A 22,359-nucleotide genomic window follows, 5' to 3' on the forward strand; every position below is an offset into this window, starting at 1 on the left:
CGTTTCTTTATAATGTAACAAAGATATATAATGCCATTCCTGACTCGTTAAAAACCATGAATAAATCTGTTTTCAAGTACTCACTGAGAAACATGTTATTTGAGGATAGACTTCAAATATAAGTGTTGTGCCACGAAAGCAAGAGCACATCAATAATAATTGATGTGCTTTCTGCCTTCAAGCCTCTCCCTTTGTTTTCTTGTTTTGTTTTTATCACTTCCTTTGGAACCTTCTTGATCTAATTACTGTTAGCACCCTAGCTTTAATCTGATTCTCATTCACGCAGTTAAAAACATTTATATTACTATTATTTTTGATTCGTAAATAATATATATTTTTTCGTGACTTCGAGTTACACTTGTAAAGCCTGTGAACCTCTAGATTTAGATTTGTTTTTCTCTTCTCTTATTTTTTTCTCTCTTTTCTCGTTCTCTTTAGTTTTGTTTTAAGGGTTGAATGGAAGAGCAGTCACCAGTGTCCTTGGATAGGGGCGACTGAATTCCGCCCTTACACACTATTATGGTATATAGTATTGTATTATCGTATTATAATTAAGTGTGAATAAAGACATATTATTATTATTATTATTATTATATATATATATCTTGGAATTTTTTTAACGTGTTGCCATATGAGTTTCAGACTTTGGACATGAGTATGAACACTTTTGAAATTAAAATTAAGAATATTCTTTTACACATTCGAAGAATATTTTAATTATTTCGACTCATCAACAAATTTGTTGCATGTCTAATAATAGATATATTTTTATACAACAATATTTATGTATTTATTTTGAGTGTATTGTGTTACATTGATTTTAATTTATATACTATTTATCCCATTGACATATGAATAGAATTCTATTATATTCTGTTCTATTATATTCTATTCCCTGTTTACTCCTACCCCATATTGTCGAGATATGTGTACTATTCGATTTGGGATGAACTAAATATAAACAATAAATTATTAGGTCTGAAACAAAATCAATAAATAATTTTTTTTCAGGAAAACCTATTTCCTGAAAGATTCCAACAAATATACCTTCCCCGATTCGTTTAAATTCGGGGTTGCAACTTCTGCATATCAGATAGAAGGTGCTTGGAATGAGGACGGAAAAGGACTTAGCATTTGGGATTACTATACACAGAATACAAGTCTCGTTGGTGACGGGAGCAATGGTAACGTTGCTTGCGACTCTTATAACAAATATAAGGAGGATATCGAGCTGTTGAAACAACTTGGCGTGAATCATTACAGATTTTCAGTGGAATGGACGAGAATTCTGCCTGACGGAATGATCAACAATATAAATCAAATTGGTGTTGAACATTACAGTAACTTAATAGATGGACTGATTGCAGCTGGAATTGAGCCAATCGTGAGTGAATGAAATAGATTTTCTCAAACCCATTTGAATATATCATAATAATAATAACAATGGCAACTTCATTTTCCATTTTACATGATACATAATTTTTTTCAACTTGAATAAGCAATAATTGGCAGCTTTTTTTAAAACAAATTATATAGAAATTTTTTTTTTGTTATACAAAAAGAAAATGATATTTTACTGGAGTTTTATCCCAACACCAAACTGTTGTTTTAACACCTCCCACCAGCAAAATTGTTTTATAATTTCATGGTGCTGCAAAAGTTTTATTTTGTTGGTATTTTATAATTACTTTCAAAATGCTAATTGATTATATATAGACAAGGCAGGAACATAATACAGTTGTAGGCAATAAAAGTGTTTTATAAATTTGTCATAGAAACGTTTATAAAATAAAATTAAAAATCTGTTATAAATAGTCACGAAATTATCATAGAAATGTTTCCACAACTAACTTATAAAACATATTTTCCTATTAAAGGAAATTGTTTTGTAGCAGCTTCACAGCACTTTTCTGTGAAGTTTGTATGCTCTTTATAAAACTATTTCAAGATTATTTCATAACTGTTTCCTGTTTTAATAAAATTATTTTATTGTAATGCTTTCGAACATAGTTTTCTTTGTCATTGTTTTGGACAGGGCGCGTTATTATTTATACCCGAATGAGTTGAGTCTCATTGAGAATAGAATAGAAAGGATTCACTCAAGATCTAGGTATTGTTTGAAGGTGGCTGACAATGTTTCGTGGTGTATTTCATCAGTTCGGACTTCCATTGTCTAATATAGTATAAATTGATTTGAAATCCCTGAAAATAAAAAATATTAACCCAAAATAACAATTGTATTAAACAAAAACTGAAATTACGAACAAATAACATACAAGCAACAACCAAAAAAATAATAAAAAATTGAAATATTAATAAAAGCTGAAAATTAAAAAATTAAAAATATTATTAACAAAAAATGAAAAATAAAAAATTAAAAGATTCCAAACCAAGTTACGTCACGACGTTTCGATTGTTACTGTCCACAATCCACAATGTTGGTATCCATCACCCGAAGACGATTGTGGATACTAACAATCAAAACGTCGTGAGGTAACTTGGTTTGGAATCTTTTAATTTTTATTTTTGATTTTTTGTTAATAATATTTTTTAATTTTTTTATTTTCAGCTTTTATTATTATTTAAATGTTTTATTATTTTTTGGTTGTTGCTTGTATGTTATTTGTTTGTAATTTCAGTTTTTGTTTAATGAAATTGTTATTTTCGGGTAACCTTTTCAATTTTTTTCAGGGATTTCAAATCAATTTATATTATATTAGACAATGGAAGTCCGAACTGATGAAAAAGATCTAGGTAGTTCTCGTTCGTTTCTATTGGATAACCATCAGCTTACTTTGAAGTGAGCTTATTAAATTTTGAGCGAACTTTTTATGTACTTTCGTGAGTCGCAATTTTCGTAATTTAAAGAATATATTAGGTGAGGTTAGGTTAGGTCCGAAGTGAGTGGGTTTATTCGACCCTCCACCGCAACCCGCAAAGGTTTATTGTGGCTCAAACCTATTCATACTCGGCCGAATAAGAACAGAGTATGTAGTCTGCTGTTTCATCATGTTCTAAACAGAGGCGACACACACTGTCTTCCGACAGTCCGCGTCTCTACATATGATAATTCAAATGACAGTGACCTGTAAGAAGGCCTGTAAGACATCGTAGTTCATCCGTACTTCGAAGGGTGAATAAACTCCTTGGAGTGAGCCAATCCCAGAAGATTCTGCCAGAAGTCCATAAATCTTCTTGCCATCGAGATGTTTAATCTTTGTTTGGCAAAGCCTAAAGCATTGCCAATGACAGGCTCTGGTCCGATGAAGCTGCTGGCGAAAAAATATATTACACAGTGTCCTTGGACACTCGGAAATGTATAGACACATGGGTTCAAAATATTACCAGTACTTCATATAATTTTTGTTTCTAAAATCTTTCGTCACCAAGTTACGGACCCTCAAAGTTACAAAATGAAAAATATCATTCTTTGATAACTTTTCAAGTGAATATTCAAATTCAACCAAATTTTGGTGATTGACCAAACAAATGAATTGCTTTGATGAACTTTCATGCAGGAGTCAGTTGTTTTTCTAAAAAGTCAGGAAATGACAACCCCCGGTGGTCCACACCCCAAAACTTTGTTGACATGACAGATATTTTTCAAGAAAATCAGGTTACCCAGGCAATTTTCTGAATGAAAGTATTCGTGTGGAAAATCGATCAGAGCAACGATTTTTGATGAAAGTGCACTTTTGTTCGACGACATCCAACCTGAGATATCTTCCATTATTCGAAATAATTAATTTTGAATGAAAAACTAAATGATAGGTGGAATGTTCATAACGAATGTGTATGATGCCAACACGTTAACCTATCAAAACTCATGGTGTAAATCACAAGCCTCAAGAGCATAAAGAAATGATAAATCCACTACAAAAAATGCTCGATATGACCCCCTTCTCTCTCAATACATTTTCTTAGTCTGCAAAGTAACATCTCTCTACTTGAAATAGCATTCCAGGGTAGTTTCGTATGGCTTCACTATGTGATGTTATTCTATTCAACAAGGTATCTCTTGTGTGAATAGGCGTAGCGTTAACAAGGCAATAAAGATGCCCCTACAGAAAAAACCCAATGGGGACCGCGGTGGTCATGCATATGGTCCACCTCTATCAATCCACCTATTGTGGAAAGTGTGGTTCAGATGGTCCCACACAATCTAACTGAAATGAGGAGGAGCGCATAAACCACATATCTCTTCGGGTTTGCAATGGAACATGTTCTAAAAGTCCATTCAAATCGTTCTGAAGGAACTCCAGAACGTTCGCCATTCGATCGGTCATATAGAACAAATAGTTCCTATAAGATGGTTTCCTATGATACCATCCCAAACATTCACGTTGAATTTCCGTTGGTGTTTGGTTTGCAATATTCCATGGAGATTTTCTTCGGAAACCTGCTTCATGAGTGAATGAAACTCTATGAATAAAAGTCAGATCCTCTTTCAGCTTATCCATGAATCAATTGGCATATTCCAGTGGTACTGGAAACTCCCCAGGTGTCATGGCATGTACCGTCTGTATGAGATATGTGTGTAATATGCAGATTTTATTTCCATTTAACTTCTCCAATACATTATTTTAATATTTTATTTTATATTCGTTCAACTTCTACTTTTCCGCTGAGTCTATTTACCTCTCAAGTTATTTCTTCACACATTACATCAATATCTGCAATTATTCATGTTTATATATAAAAAAAATTGTACACATCATCATCACGCACAAGCTGTACCCAATTCAGCTTCAATGATTACCCTGTTTATTCATTCATATGTATATTATATGTGAGAAATATGTATAACTTCTATTTGTATTTGGTGGATAAACATTACATTACTTTACATAAAATGCATGCATATCTGCATATTAGTTGAATGTAAACCGTTTCGCCATATGAACAAACTTCAAAATATCCTATGGAATATTGACAATACAATGACAACACACCACTCAACAAAACACAATCGCGTTCTAGTTTCTCATTTTTTATCAAAACTATTTTATCTCTTTGTGAAAGGTTTTTTGTTAACATCTGTGAAAGAGATGTAAAATAATTATTCACCGGATATTGTTCACCTATTCATTAGTATTACAGGTAAATGGGCGTTTTTTCAGATATATTCCTTTACAAAATATGGACTGAATTCGATATTCTCGTAGCTTGTTAGTTCAAAAACACCACGAATCTACAGAACTTGATATTTCATTTGTATTATCCCTGTTATGTTGTTACATCAACGTTATCATAATTATTTCTGCTGTGAAATTTTTTCATTTCAAATAATTACTCTGATCGATTTTCCAGACGAGTAGGGGAGAGTGTTCCACAATCAGACACAAAATAGGTTTTGCTAAATATTGACCTTATTTATTGAACAAACGAAAATATGATTGTCACTAATACAAATTAAGGCTGTGTTTAAGGTGCTATGGTGAAATATACATCATAAACCAAAAAATAATTCAAAAAATTTTTATTTAAAAATGAAAGGGCAGTTGTCTGATTATGGAACATACATGTTCCACATCCAGACACGGCATGTTCCACAATAAGACAAAAGTTTTAGTACTGTATTAACGAACTTCTAAGGCTGAAAAATTAACTTCAAACTTCAAATATGATTGTTGCCGTTTTGTTGTTCCCACGTGTGATGGTTTTGGTAACACCATCTTAATGTTTTCCAAGCATACCAAAGAGACGTCTTCTATTTCGGGGTAAATAAAGCTGTTATCATACTTAATGGACTTTCTCAGAAATTTAACCTCACATTCCTTATATCTTTTAGACAATACTTCAGCTATGTAATATTTTTTTTGTCTATAAATCCTATCAAAATAAAGTCGGCAACTTCTGGCTCTTTATTAAGCTTGTCTAGAAGAGGTGGTGGATCGATTTCTCCTACAAAATCAATATCATCATTAGAATCTTCAGTTACAAGCATAGCCGCATTCTCATTTTCTTCGTCTGTTGAGTCTTCATCGAATCCTACTTTTCTTTTCAAGATATTTTTCTTCTTAAAGTTTTTTTTTCTTTCTCTCTCTATCTGTTTAGTTTCCAGGGCAATCTTTTCTGGAGTGTCGGTGGCGATAATACTTTTAGCTTTTTCTCTCTTCTTTCTCTGATTCTTTCGTTCTTTAACTTTTGAATTCTTGCGGACTTACGAAAGTTTCTGTGCTTTGATTTTGTGTGGGAGTTGTGTGTTTATTAACTGATGCTGAAAGTGAAGAGACTGACATAATATTTTCTTCAATACAGCTTGATGTTGATGGTTGATTGGGATCTATATGTGGTCGGGCTTATTCATTGTTTTGATTCACATTCCTATCAGTTACGGTACTAATTGCAAAGTCGTCATATGTAAATATGAATTTATCGAAAGGATAAATCCCAGTTTTTCGAAATCCGGATTTTATATTAGCTGGCGTCATCGATTTTTCAAATGCATAATTAACGCAGCCAGCTATATCAAAAATAGAAACGGGTATCCCAGGGTGTTCTAAAAGCCGTGTTTGGAAGGCAGTATTGTAGAATGCATTGCATCTTTTTGGAAGTATGCGGTGGTAAGGTCAAAATGATCACTCCATTTTCTTTTCCTAGATTTATTCCTTCTATCGTCACGTGACCCTCATGATTGTCAAAAATCAGGGGGGAAGGGTTTTCTTTTGTGCTGGACGTTTGTTCAATGAAGTGCCTCACAACGCTTGGAAACAATTCACGAGTCATCCATGCAGAGTCGGAAACCAATCCCAAAGTACCATAAGGTGCTCCATAAGTCATTCGAGGATTAAACTTTTTTCGTGGAAAAACCATGACTGGTGGTATTGTATACCCGGATGCTGATATAATACAACAAGTGGTGACCAGTGAACCTCGTTCGGCGCTCGTGCAGGAAGATACCTGCTTGATTCCTTTCTGGGCAACAATCTTTTTCGGTTTTTGGACGGTTGTAGTGGCAGTTTCATCTAAATTATAAATTCTTTTACCGCTACAAAAATTTCCATACTTCTCAAACACTTTTTACAAATTGTTGAAAAAAAGTCCAACATTGTGCTTGTTGAATGATGTCGCTCTGGAGAGACTACATCCTTCCGGCTGACGAAGACTTAATTCTGCATGTCTGAACATAAATCCAAGGAACCATTCGCGTCCACCTTCCTTGTTTGTTTTCCATTTTTCCGGAATTTTACAATTATTAATGATTGCCATTTCATAAGCCAGTTTTCTTATATTAACCACCGTTTGCCCGTAACACATTTTTGAGCAAGTTAATACGTAATCGGCTAGGGCTTTTTCTTGTTTTTCAGAAAAAACCTTCCTACATGCATAATTCGGAGACATTTTAATTTCTTTGGTGGGATTTTGTTTTTGCCTTTTCAAATATCCATGAACCGTTTGAAATTTTAAATTGTATCTTTCAGCTGCTTGTATTAAAGATATCTTTTCTTCGGTGACTGCTCTAACAGGAGCTCTCATGGATTGTTCGTCAAATTGGCCTTTACTGCTTTTTTGTTGACGTCCTCGAGACATTTTCTGGAATATAATTTACATTTTCTCAAAAACATTCACTTTTTTCACGACACGAATTGTGTTCCACAATCAGACAGCGTCTGATTGTGGAACACAGATGCTGTCTGAAGGTGGAACTTAAACCGTAATACAAAATCAAATTCAACTGTGAACTCCATACATAACCTACGAAAGTAAACTCGCCCATAAAATGTCAATAAAATAGCCCAAAATCTGATCAACAGATTGTTTTTGTACTACTAGTTGCAAAAGAAAAATTAGGGCTTATAATATCAAATCCAGGATATGAAAAACTTACCTAGGAAAACGAGTTTTTTGTTGAAAAATGCTCGAATCCAAAAGAATAGCGTTTCAACTTTGTTTACCAAAACTGCGTGTGTAACCCTACTATCCGAATAAAAAACATTGAACTCGCGGCTGGAATTTCAAAATTACATGCTAGTAGTTGTTTACAGCTGATTCTCGGCCTCCCCCCACCACTATGACGTATTAATTGCTTTTTTATTGGTTGTTGTTTGGTGAAGTCAAGGTGATGTGACCTTGAAGGGTGTAGTGTATGGATCGTTCAGAAATTTTTTCCCGGTTCTAATCCTCCCCCCACCAATATGACGTGTTATTTGCTTTTTTTGTCTGGTGTATGGATCGTTCAGAATTTTTTTTTCCGGTTCTGGGCCTCCCCCCGCCACTATGACGTATTCATTGCTTTTTTTATTGTTTAGTAACATCAAGGCGATGTAACCTTGAAGTGTCTGGTGCATGAATCGTTCAGAATTTTTTTTTCATATGAAGTTTTGTGTGTGTGTGTGTGAGTGTGTGACATAGTGACGTAATTACATTTGGTTGGTGTGTGGGAATGCACGGTACGGGGTTAACATCCTTCATTTATGTTCATGACCTTGAACATGGAATTCAACTTTGAGATTAGGAAACTAGATTGCATACATTGTAAAGTCAGGGTTTGATATTGTCCTTCATGTGTACTCTGTACCTATTTGTACAGAATAAACATACGTCTGAATACCACGAAAATCCATCGACTGATGAGCGGTCCTTCTTCACCAGTTTGGACGGTATCCATCGTGACAGAGAGCGTACACGTCTGCACTCCGTAAAGTTTCAACGACCACTGTTTGCTTGTATCGCCTTCTGTCAACACATCGAGTTGGAATTGGTTGTGGTGGTGGTGGTGGAGAGGGGGGGGGCAGCGCCTGTGTTCGACGCATCGAGTTGGCTTCGACCTTGATCTACGTCACACCCTTAACGTACGTCACGAAGTAATAAGGATAAGGCGACTTTGAGGTAGTGTTTTGGATTTGGCTTTGAATGACTTTCATTCACATTTCATATTTTCACAGCTATTTCGAACAATGTTCAAAGTCGCATAACCTTGGGGTTGACCTTGAGATTTTAGTCTGTCTCGGGTCACATTAACATTGAAATGACCTCTACATACGTCACATGATCATGTGCTTGTCTGTGTACAAACATACGTCTACATACTTCGAAGATCCTCCATGTAATGAATGTTCCATCGGCGTGAGCCCGCCAAGTTAGTAGTGGTGTGACGTCACAGCAGCAGCAACCGTTCAACGGTAAGAGAGCGAGATGTTCACTCCACGACGTGCGGCTGAGTAATGCATATTCATCGGTGTGCCCTTACCTCCATCGATACAGTAAAGGCTGTGACGTAACGCATCGCTCTAGCCTCGCTATCGATGGTGACACGCAGACGGCCGAGGACTGTGCTAACGTCTGCCCTCTCCAAGAGCGCAACGATCACAGCCTGTTGGTATCGACATCCAGTTGGGAGGTGGGCTTGGCTGTGGGTAGCGAAGTAGGGTGAACTGAAGAGAGTTAAATAACGTGCATTTGTATAGAGAATATTGAAGAATCTCGTGAAGTATTAATCTGAAAATAATCAACTTGAGCTGTGCCAAGGTATGGTTAGGTGTGACGTCAGACATCTCTAATGGGTAGCGAAGTAGGGTGAACTGAAGGGAGTTAAATAACGTGCATTTTTATAGATAATATTGAAGAATCTCGTGAAGTATTAATCTGAAAATTATCAACTTGAGCTGTGCCAAGGTATGGTTAGGGCGAATTGGATAAATATAACAATTGACAGAAATTCTCCCTATTAGAGCAAAATTTGATCTCACATTTTCGCTTTGAAACCTCATTGAACTATTGAGGCCCGCGTCGGACTGCAAAAATAAAGGTTATAAAATAATTAGAGATAAGTAATGAGAAGAGTTCATTGCATGTATTCAAATGATTCAACATGAAACAAACCAATAAAGCACAAGTGATAAGAAATGAGAGTTCAGAGAGTGAATTCTTGTTGCTTGTAACTATCCAATGGAATTTAAGATCTGAATCTTGTGCAATGTTATATTGATGATGACGAATAAAAAAACGGTTATTATTTAGGTCTATTTTATGTACGGAAAACACTAAAGAGAGTGAAATTGAATTACAGAATACATATTCGGAAAAGAAATAAATATAGTAGGATTTGGAAAAATCTTGAGGTTTGGTTAGAATTTAAAAATTGTCGAAAGAGACAACTGCTCTGATGAGCCGATTTTCTATAGTTTGCGCCTGTATTTCTTGGTCTCGTATGACAAAAACTTGTCGATTTTGATATTGCACGTAGCTTTTGCATTCCGTTTCGACCTTCACAGCATATGACATCAGCGTAAATATAACTGAAAAGTAGGATGTGCCATCACTTTGATCGAAAATAAATTCATTCACCTGTCATTGCCTGATTTACCCGGCAAGTTTGGTTTGACTTTGAAGTGAATGCAAGGTTATTATCTGCCCCAAAACAGATGCGTAGACTCAACACATAACATTTTACAGGAGAACAGACTGACATTTCTCACGCATATGCATGTCTAAAATGAACTAGGTACCGCATACTTAATGATGATTCAAAATGCTACACTATATTTTTTCTTGAAATATGATTACATTAAAATTTGAACCAAAATAGTGGATGATATTGACGTAACTTCAACTGAAACGTGGGTATCGCCTCACTTTGGTCTCTTTTTTTCCACACATTGGCAAATCTGATGGTGAAGTTTGGTTTCACCTTGAAACTAAATACTAGGATTTTCTCGAGGGTAGAGTTTTCATGTATGCCGATGACACAACATTGTGACGTCCCCAGATCTGAATGAAATTGAAAATGAAACGAAACTAGTAATCAATGAATTCGAATGTTGGTGTAGAAACAATCATTTAATAAATAATGGAAATAAAACAACATTTATCCAGTTCTCAAGTGAGTATCAGCGCCCTTTCCAAATAAATCTAGGTTTCGAAACTGAATTGTCTTTCAATAATCACATCGAATACTTGTGCACTTCTCTGAAAAACGTATTTTGCCTTTCTAACAATGAAATTAAATTTTTTGAGACATAATCTCTTGAATATATACTATGGTCTAGTGTATTCTGACCTTAATATAAATATTACCATTTGGGGACACTCATCAGAAATAAATAGAATCTTTATAAGGCGAAAACGCTTCATTAGACTAATTTTCGATCTCAAATACAGAGAATCTTGTAAGAAAACATTGCAAGACACAATTTTTTTCACATTACCATGCATTTATCTTTACAAAATATTAAGCTACGTTCATGTACATTCCCATTTGATAACAAGAAATGAGGAAATTTACTGTCATTAAACGAGACGACGTCATTAGACGAGTCCATCAGGAAAAAATGAACCATAATGAAAGAAATTTTCTCATATTCAAGAAAAAAGTCAAAGACTTTTTTGTAACAAGTTGTTTTTACTTCCTGATAGAGAATGAAAATAATATTTTTGTGTAACATGTGCTGTTATTGATATAAGTGCTATAAAATAAAATATCTTTTGTGAAATGTGACGTGTCATATATACATTCATGTATCAAAAATGATGACTAAAATTTGACATTGACTTCTTCGTCAATGTCATGCTAGACGGAGATTTGTAGACATGTAGTGTCAACACTTGACATTTTACTGGAGAACAGACTGATATTTCTCACACATATGCATGCCCTACATGAACTTCCGCATGCTTAAAAATGATGTAATAATTCAAAATGTCACACTACGTTTTTCTTTTCGAAACATTATTGATTACAAATCTGAAGCCATACACTTGATGATTTTGATATGATTTCCACTGAAAAGTAGGTTTGTTCTCACTTTGGTCTGTTTCTCCCCCACCATTCCAAGATCTGACAGAGCAGTTTGGTTTGAGCTTGAAACTGAACGCCTAGGTTGTGCTAGACGGAGATTTGCGGAGTTTCCAAAAGAGATGCGTAGGGTCATACCATTTTGCAGTAGAATAGATTGATGTTTCTCACACATACATTTGCTCGCCTAACAAGAACTTTCACGTATTGCAGTACAATCTAATCATTTGAAATTCAACACTATATTGCAGTGTCTGACGGTGGAGTGTGGTTTAACTGTCAAAATGAATACAAAGTTCATTCTTAGCGAAAATCATGCTAAACGGGGTTTGGAAGTTCTCCAAAACAATGTATACAGTCACAACACACCATTTTGCAGCGAAAAAGACATATTTTTCACACCTAAATATATTCTCGACATGAACTTTTACATGTCGCAATACACATGTTTCAATTTGAAATGTATCACTATCTTCTTCCTAAAACACAATATTATCCAAGATTCGAGCCAATATACCATATGACGTAAGCGTGTATTCAACTGAAAAGGAGATATTTCCACACTTCAACCTGAAAACTGATTCCTCCATTCCACCATTTCATGATCTGACTTTGAAGTTGAGTTTGATCTTCAACTTGACTACGTGGTCATTTTCTGTCGATGTCCTGCTATACTGGTTTGTGAGTCCCCAAATATTACATAATGCACACATTTTTCGTACATACACACGCATGCTTCACACCATGCATGCTTATGTTTATGTTGTAGTATTTTTCTCGAGAGAATTTATATGGTTGAAGCTGCGATGATTCTGCAACCGTGTTAGGAATAACAAGTTAAAAGGTGAGACCTCGTTAGTCCTTAGCTCGCAACATCTCAACTTCTGAGAGTTGTCGTTCGTAAGGGGGCGACAGCTGATTAACAGAAAAACAGATTTCAAACAGAAACCGAACATTTACTTGCTGCATGATAAAGATACAGTAATGCAACTTGTCGCTATCGAATTGGGTACTGTAATAGCGTGATCAACATTTTTGTCAACATTTTTAGTGTTGTTCCTGTGAATATAGTGTTTCAGACTAATATATCATCATAGAAATTCAGTTTTCTGATATACTATGATTCCATAAGACATGTGTCTCAATAGCACATTTTATTCATATTCATATTTGGTCACATTATTTCTAACGCAAAGTTTTCCCCGCTAGGTAGTGCTGTTTCTAATTTACTGTTCGAGGAATATTTTTCTGGCTCTCCATTTCGGTCAATCAGTTATTGTTGAACCTGCTTCTGCAATTTTGAAAAATGTTTGCTGATTTGATGAAATATATCGCATCTATCTTGAGCCTCATAATAGATGAATACAAGGAGAAAACAGTGAAGGATAGACTTGAACAGTGTTATAAGGCTTCTGAACGAATAAAAAAAGATCTGAAAAATACTACTACTATGGGTGGGAAATAAAATCTACTAGCATTCTTAATCAGATGAAATTTGAGATGAAGAAAGGAGCAGGCCTGATTAGCCGGAAAGAGGCATCCTCTAATCGAGTACATTGGGATGATTCAGAATCGGCTTTTAATTCGCGTATCCGGACTGAAGTGATTACTAATCTCAAGCATAAGAACCTTACCCCATTTTTGATCGACTATAAGACCCTTTTTGTGACACTAATTCAAAATGCTTTGAAAAATGATGCATTTTTAAAGGTTAATATGACATTCGGTGGAGAATTTGAGGTTGTCAAAGGCGATCGAATCTTCAACGAATATAAGTATTTCTCAATATCTAACGCATCCATCCATAGTAACACTGATATGAATATGTGGTTTGAGGATCATGTCATGGAGCCAATCATGATAAAGTTGGAAGAGTTTCAGGAACGTGACAGAGGTTAGACGTTGAAAGCAGTAGTGAATTTGGGGGTTACCGTAAACAAATTTGTGCCGCAGAGAGGTTCATCATACACTGAACTGCCTTCTCAAATCAAACGAAAAATCATGATAATGCCTGCTTCGCTTGTGCCATTGTTTCGGCGTTGTATCCAGTTCCCCATGGACAACATTCAGATCACATCCTATCTTATCCTGACTATTCAAATGTTCTGAAGTTGTGAGGTATTCACTTTCCGATGAAAATTATTCAGATAAATAGTTTCGAAGAGCAGAATGATCTCTCAGTCGATGTTTAACGTTGAAACTTTTTAAATCCAAGTATACTGTAATACCGCTAAGATTAAGCATAGCAAAAAATAAAAGCAAACATCTGAATCTACTCATGATTCAAGACATGTATTACGATGAAAAATGTAAGGATTCAATAAATGTCTATGATGTTACGTCACCAACCAGAAAACATTTTGTTTGAATAAAAGAGCTATCTAGTTTGCTGAGTAATCAACTCGACAACCATAATAGAAAAAAATATTTTTGCCATAGATGTTTTCACTGTTTTTCCACGCAAGCAATGTTAGATAAACACCTTGAAGACTGCTCGCAGACAAAGGAATGCCTACCAAAATTACCTATGGAGGGAAAATATATTTTTAGGTTCAAAAATTTCAAAAATAAAATTACATCCCCTTTTGTCATATATGCCAAGTGTATTGGTATCTGCACAAGATGACAATAAATATAAACGACACATTCCGGCATCTATTGGATATTATGTGAAACGCTCTTATGATGATACACTACTATCATTTTATCGATCATTTCGTGATGAAAATTGTATGAAATGGTTTGCAGACGAAATAGGTCAGTTTGCTGAAGATGTTGCAACTGTGTTCCAGTGTCGATGTAAATATATCAGCCAGCCAGGAACCATTTTTTCAGGCAGCAACTCATTGTCATATATGTGACAAACCATTCAATATATCAGACAAAATAGTATGCGACCATAATCGTCAAATACCTAAACATAATTGATCGCCAACCATCACACACAATGAGTGCATTTAAAACTATCAAGATTATCCAACAATTCCCATCGTGTTTCATAACTTATCAGGGTATGATGCACATTTTGTTATAGAAAATATTGCATTGGATCTCAATGGAAGTGTCGCCGTTAGGCCGATAACAAAGGAAAAGTATATCTCTTTCATTAAAAATATTTCTGGTAGCAAGATCCACTTCAGGTTTTTTAACTCATTCAGATTCATGAGTTTTTCGCTGGATACGTTAGTATCATATCTATCAGATTTTCCAAATCTCATATCACAGTTCTCCAACCGCTCGAATGATGAAGAGTAGATATTGACAAAAAAGGGTGTAATGCCGTATGACTATATCGATTCTTTCAAAAGATTGTTTACCCCCTATCGAAACCTTTTGCAACATATTGAAGGAAAAACCGTGTCCTAGGAGATCTTACTTACGTGCCAAGCTGATATGGGCTACTTTTAATATAAACACATCGGGAAAATATACGAATCTGTATTTGAAGACGGATGTTATGCTTCTGGCTATGTCTTCAAGCAGTTCCGCTCAAGTTGTCAAAAAACTTACGGTTTGGATCCTGCCCATTATATCACTCTGCCTGGCTATACATGGGATGCTATGTTATTCAAAACGAAACAGCAACTTGAACTTCTCACCAATGTAGATCAGTTGATGTTTTTCGAAAAGGGAACAAGAGGAGGACTGAGTCAAGTTTGCTCCAAGCGAAGAGTCACAGCTAATAACAAATACATAGGTGATATCTTATGATAAAGCCAAAGCTGACTCATACCTAATGTATTTCGATGTTAATAGTCAATATGGTTGGGCAATGTCTCAATATCTACCATACGGCTGGTTTGAGTAGATGGATACCAAAATTGATATCACAACTGTGCCTGATGATGCCTCGGAAGGTTATATACTAGAAGTTGATATGGAGTATCCAAACAACCTTCACGATATGCATAAGGATTTACCGTTTTGCTCCGATCATGTGGATCCTAAGACAAAAAAATCTGGAACCGAAAGTACATCGGATGTGAAACAATTTAAATTGATGGCTACTCTACAGTCGAAGAAATAGTATGTGAATCATTATAGAAATCTCAAACAGGCCTTAGAAAATGGTCTCATTTTGAACAAGATTCATCGTGTTCTGAAGTTCAAGCAGTCTACATGGTTGAAGCCCTACAAAGGCTTGAACACACGTTTGCGAACTGCTACCTCGAATGATATTGAAAAGAACCTATTCAAACTAATGCCGTATTTGATATGTACTGCTATCTTCAAAACTCAATTTTTGTCCCATATATATAAATATTTATTTCAGGGAAAACTATGGAAAATCTGAGAAAGCACTCTGATGTTCGCCTTGTAACGAGTTGGGATGGGCGATATGGTGCCGAAGCCAGAATCTCCAATCCTCGGTTCAAGAGTTTGACTGTCTTCGATGAAAACTTGACTGCCATTGAATTGGGAAAATCCAAAATATTCTTCCACAAACCTATATATATATATATATGTTGGAATGGTAGTACTGGATTTGGCAAAGTTGACCACATATAATTTCCATTATGAATACATGGCTCCTAGGTATAGAGAAAAATTTTGCGCAGTTTATACTGACACGGACAGTTTGATTTATGGAATTATAAATTATGATCCATATGAGATGATAAAAAATGATTGTCATCAGTATTTCGATACTAGCGATTATCAATCAGATATCATTTACAATATTCCCCGAGCGAATAAGAAAGTGATTGGATTGATGAAGGATGAGAACAACAGAAAGCTTATGCTCGACTTTATTAGACTCAGATCTAAATTATACTCAACTAAAACTGCAACGTCAGAAAATCAAATCACTGATCTGAAAAAAAGATTGAAGCAGGAGAATTATGAAAATGGTGAAATCAAACAAATTGTGGCCAATTTTGGGGTATCCAAGAAAGCGAAGGGCGTTAAACATAATGTTGTCAAAACAAAAATCGCTTTCGTAGATTACGTGGCCTGTTTGGAAAATTATACCGAAAAAGCAATCACACAAAAAAATTAATAAATTCCTATAAGCAAAGGGTGTATTCAACAGAACAAACGGATATTGTTCTGAATCCTAACGATGATAAACGCTATCTAATTCCTGAAACCTACCATACTCTTTCATGGGAACATTACTCATTTCAAAATCTATGAATATCGATCATTAACAATATCAACTACAAATTATTATTCTCGTCTCACATGAACGGTTCTATGTACGAGTGAAAATCACATATCACATTGAAAGTTTTTGTTAATATATTATCTTGTTGCTGATATACAGGTGTATTTTTGTGAGTCAAATCAGAACTATTGGAAAAATGAACCCTACTGTCATTTATTTCGAATTGAACCACACACCTATTTTCTTTCGAGAGAGGTTTTATATAGGGCTATTGGCATAAAAATTCAGTTTTGACCAAATTGCAGTATATTTCATAGCAAAGCACTCCATTAATTATGAATCTCGATATTATAGAAAATGCCAAGTCGAACAAACATGTTATTATCAGCATATACCCTTTTCAATATTAGTCCTTATTGAGATTAAAATCTTCCTTAATTACCAATCAACCACATCTATCCTTCCACTATTCTAGACAAATATCTTCAATTTCATCAAAAGTCAAATATGGAGCTACAGAATCGAAAATTGGTGTGATGGAGATTGCGATCATACTGTTGGAATGGAACAATCACATTACAATTGTAGCGAATCAATTGTTTTGCTATTCGTCTGTAGTTTTGATCTAAATACATAACATCGATATCTTTATGGCTATACATTGAAAACATTTTCTCAAATTTGTACCAATATATTTCAAATACGCACTTGGTGTTATGAGAGTTTACTTGATTTTGAGATTTACTGGTGTGTAATTTTTCTGCGTATCAGTAGAATGGCTTCAGTTTTATAGGGAGACTAGATCTAGTTTATTTTTTTTTCGACCATTCTTAGCTGGAAATAAAGCCCAAACATAACACATTTATGATTCAATACCGGACAGCCCTGTTTCGACCCGCCTCAGCTCTCATCAGTGGTGTTACGCTGAACCACAAATTCATTGCTAGAATCAACTGTAATTGAAGAACAAGCTATAGCTAAGAAGCGGGTTTACATCTCTGCCCACGGCGGGGGTGGAGTTTGCAGACCGGTTTCGGGCAGTTTGGCCACTCGACTTTACGTTCATTATAGACCCGAAACTATCTGTTGAGGAGCCACCTAATATTCACCTGGTTTCTACTTATAATTATTATGTAAGAGAGTAAACAATGGGCCGTAGTCGAGTGGCCAAACTGCCCGAAACCGGTCCGCAACCTCCACCCCCGCCGTGGGCAGAGATGTAAACCCGCTTCTTAACTATAGCTTGTTCTTCAATTACAGTTGATTCTAGCAATGAATTTGTGGTTCAGCGTAACACCACTGATGAGAGCTGAGGCGGGTCGAAACAGGGCTGTCCGGTATTGAATTATAAATGTGTTATGTTTGGGCTTTATTTCCAGCTAAGAATGGTCAAAAAAAATAAACTAGATCTAGTCTCCATATAAAACTGAAGCCATTCTACTGATACGCAGAAAAATTACACACCAATAAATCTCAAAATCAAGTAAACTCTCATAACACCAAGTGCGTATTTGAAATATATTGGTACAAATTTGAGAAAATGTTTTCAATGTATAGCCATAAAGGTATCGATGTTATGTATTTAGATCAAAACTACAGACGAATAGCAAAACAATTGATTCGCTACAATTGTAATGTGATTGTTCCATTCCAACAGTATGATCGCAATCTCCATCATACCAATTTTCGATTATGTAGCTCCATATTTGACTTTTGATGAAATTGAAGATATTTGTCCAGAATAGTGGGAGGATAGATGTGGTTGATTGGTAATTATGGAAGATTTTAATCTCAATAAGGACTAATATTGAAAGGGGTATATGATGATAATAACATGTTTGTTCGACTTGGCATTTTCTATAATATCGAGATTCATAATTAATGGAGTGCTTTGCTATGAAATATACTGCAATTTGGTCAAAACTGAATTTGTATGCCAATAGCCCTATATAAAACCTCTCTCGAAAGAAAATAGGTGTGTGGTTCAATTCGAAATAAATGACAGTAGGGTTCATTTTTTCAATAGTTCTGATTTGACTCACAAAAATACACCTGTATATCAGCAACAAGATAATATATTAACGAAAACTTTCAATGTGATATGTGATTTTCACTCGTACATAGAACCGTTCATGTGAGACGAGAATAATAATTTGTAGTTGATATTGTTATTGATCGATATTCATAGATTTTGAATTTAGTAATGTTCCCATGGAAGAGTATGGTAGGTTTCAGGAATTAGATAGCGTTTATCATCGTTAGGATTCAGAACAATCTCCGTTTGTTCTGTTGAATACACCCTATGCTTATAGGAATTTATTAATTTTTTTGTGTGATTGCTTTTTCGGTATAATTTTCCAAACAGGCCACGTAATCTTCGAAAGCGATTTTTGTTTTGACAACATTATGTTTAACGCCCTTCGCTTTCTTGGATACCCCAAAATTGGCCACAATTTGTTTAATTTCATCATTTTCATAATTCTCCTGCTTCAATCTTTTTTTCAGATCAGTGATTTGATCTTCTGACGTTGCAGTTTTAGTTGAGTATAATTTAGATCTGAGTCCAATAAAGTCGAGCATAAGCTTTATGTTGTTCTCATCCTTCGTCAATACAATCACTTTCTTATTCGCTCGGGGAATATTGTAAATGATATCTGATTGATAATCGCTAGTATCGAAATACTGATGACAATCATTTTTTATCATCTCATATGGATCATAATTTATAATTCCATAAATCAAACTGTCCGTGTCAGTATAAACTGCGCAAAAATTTTCTCTATACCTAGCAGCCATGTATTCATAATGGAAATTATATGTGGTCAACTTTGCCAAATCCAGTACTACCATTCCAACATATATATAGGTTTGTGGAAGAATATTTTGGATTTTCCCAATTCAATGGCAGTCAAGTTTTCATCGAAGACAGTCAAACTCTTGAACCGAGGATTGGAGATTCTGGCTTCGGCACCATATCGCCCATCCCAACTCGTTACAAGGCGAACATCAGAGTGCTTTCTCAGATTTTCCATAGTTTTCCCTAAAATAAATATTTATATATATGGGACAAAAATTGAGTTTTGAAGATAGCAGTACATATCAAATACGGCATTAGTTTGAATAGGTTCTTTTTAATATCATTCGAGGCAGCAGTTCGCAAACGTGTGTTCAAGCCTTTGTAGGGCTTCAACCATGTAGACTGCTTGAACTTCAGAACACGATGAATCTTGTTCAAAATGAGACCATTTTCTAAGGCATGCTTGAGATTTCTATAATGATTCACATACTATTTCTTCGACTGTAGAGTAGCCATCAATTTAAATTGTTTCACATCCGATGTACTTTCGGTTCGAGATTTTTTTGTCTTAGGATCCACATGATCGGAGCAAAACGGTAAATCCTTATGCATATCGTGAAGGTTGTTTGGATACTCCATATCAACTTCTAGTATATAACCTTCCGAGGCATCATCAGGCACAGTTGTGATATCAATGTTGGTGTCCATCTACTCAAACCAGCCGTATGGTAGATATTGAGACATTGCCCAACCATATTGACTATTAACATCGAAATACATTAGGTATGAGTCAGCTTTGGCTTTATCATAAGATATCACCCATGTATTTGTTATTAGCTTGACTCTTCGCTTGGAGCAAACTTGACTCAGTCCACCTCTTGTTCCCTTTTCGAAAAACATCAACTGATCTACATCGGTGAGAAGTTCAAGTTGCTGTTTCGTTTTGAATAACATAACATCCCATGTATAGCCAGGCAGAGTGATATAATGGGCAGGATCCTAACCGTAAGTTTTTTGACAACTTCAGCGGAACTGCTCGAAGACATAGCCAGAAACATAACATCCGTCTTCAAATACAGATTCGTATATTTTCAAGATGTGTTTATATTAAAAGTAGCCCATATCAGCTTGGCACGTAAGTAAGATCTCCTAGGACACGGTTTTTCCTTCAATATGTTGCAAAAGGTTTCGATAGGGGGTAAACAATCTTTTGAAAGAATCGATATAGTCATACGACATTACACCCTTTTTTGTCAAAATCTACTCTTCATCATTCGAGCGGTTGGAGAACTGTGATATGAGATTTGGAAAATCTGATAGATATGATACTAACGTATCCAGCGAAAAACTCATGAATCTGAATGAGTCAATAAACCTGAAGTGGATCTTGCTACCAGAAATATTTTTAATGAAGGAGATATACTTTTCCTTTGTTATCGGCCTAACGGCGACACTTCCATTGAGATCCAATGCAATATTTTCTATAACAAAATGTGCATCATACCCTGATAAGTTATGAAACACGATGGGAATTGTTGGATCATCTTGATAGTTTTGAATGCACTCATTGTGTGTGATGGTTGGCGATTAATTATTTTTAGGTATTTGACGAATATGGTCGCATACTATTTTGTCTGATATATTGAATGGTTTGTCACATATATGACAATGGCTGGCTGATATATTTACATCGACACTGGAACACAGTTGCAACATCTTCAGCAAACTGACCTATCTCGTTTGCAAACCATTTCATACAATTTTCATCACGAAATGATCGATAAAATGGTAGTAGTGTATCATCATAAGAGCGTTTCACATAATATCCAATAGATGCCGGAATGTGTCGTTGATATTTATTGCCATCTTGTGCAGATACCAATACACTCGGCATATATGACGAAAGGCGATGTAATTTTATTTTTGAAATTTTTGAACCTAAAAATATATTTTCTCTCCATAAGTAATTTTGGTAGGCATTCCTTTGTCTGCGAGCAGTATTCAAGGTGTTTATCTAACATTGCTTGCGTGGAAAAACAGTGAAAACACCTATGGCAAAAATATTTTTTTCTATTATGGTTGTCGAGTTGATTACTCACCAAACTAGATAGCTCTTTTATTCAAACAAAATGTTTTCTGGTTGGTGACGTAACATTATAGACATTTATTGAATCCTTACATTTTTCATCGTAATACATGTCTTGAATCATGAGTAGATTCAGATGTTTGCTTTTATTTTTTGCTATGCTTAATCTTAGCGGTATTACAGTATACTTGGATTTAAAAAGTTTCAACGTTAAACATCGACTGAGAGATCATTCTGCTCTTCGAAACTATTTATCTGAATAATTTTCATCGGAAAGTGAATACCTCACAACTTCAGAACTTTTGAATAGTCAGGATAAGATAGGATGTGATCTGAATGTTGTCCATGGGGAACTGGATACAACGCCGAAACAATGGCACAAGCGAAGCAGGCATTATCATGATTTTTCGTTTGATTTGAGAAGGCAGTTCAGTGTATGATGAACCTCTCTGCGGCACAAATTTGTTTACGGTAACCCCCAAATTCACTACTGCTTTCAACGTCTAACCTCTCTCACGTTCCTGAAACTCTTCCAACTTTATCATGATTGGCTCCATGACATGATCCTCAAACCACATATTCATATCAGTGTTACTATGGATGGATGCGTTAGATATTGAGAAATACTT

General features: G+C 35.2%; 1 protein-coding gene across 2 annotated transcripts in view; it reads left to right on the forward strand.

Moving 5' to 3' along the window:
* Positions 1 to 22,359, forward strand: part of LOC111514969 (myrosinase 1) — a 66,424-nt gene that overhangs the window by 19,150 nt on the left and 24,915 nt on the right. For both annotated transcript variants that reach the window (XM_074183620.1, XM_074183619.1), the window contains exon 2: positions 1,012 to 1,384. In XM_074183620.1, the coding sequence (XP_074039721.1) occupies positions 1,012 to 1,384 (373 nt within the window). The remainder of the gene's footprint in view (positions 1 to 1,011; positions 1,385 to 22,359) is intronic.

This window comes from Leptinotarsa decemlineata, unplaced genomic scaffold, assembly GCF_025532065.1.
Source record: "Leptinotarsa decemlineata unplaced genomic scaffold, Ldec_3_MD MMD2_tig00026340_RagTag_RagTag, whole genome shotgun sequence".
NCBI lineage: Eukaryota > Metazoa > Arthropoda > Insecta > Coleoptera > Chrysomelidae > Leptinotarsa > Leptinotarsa decemlineata.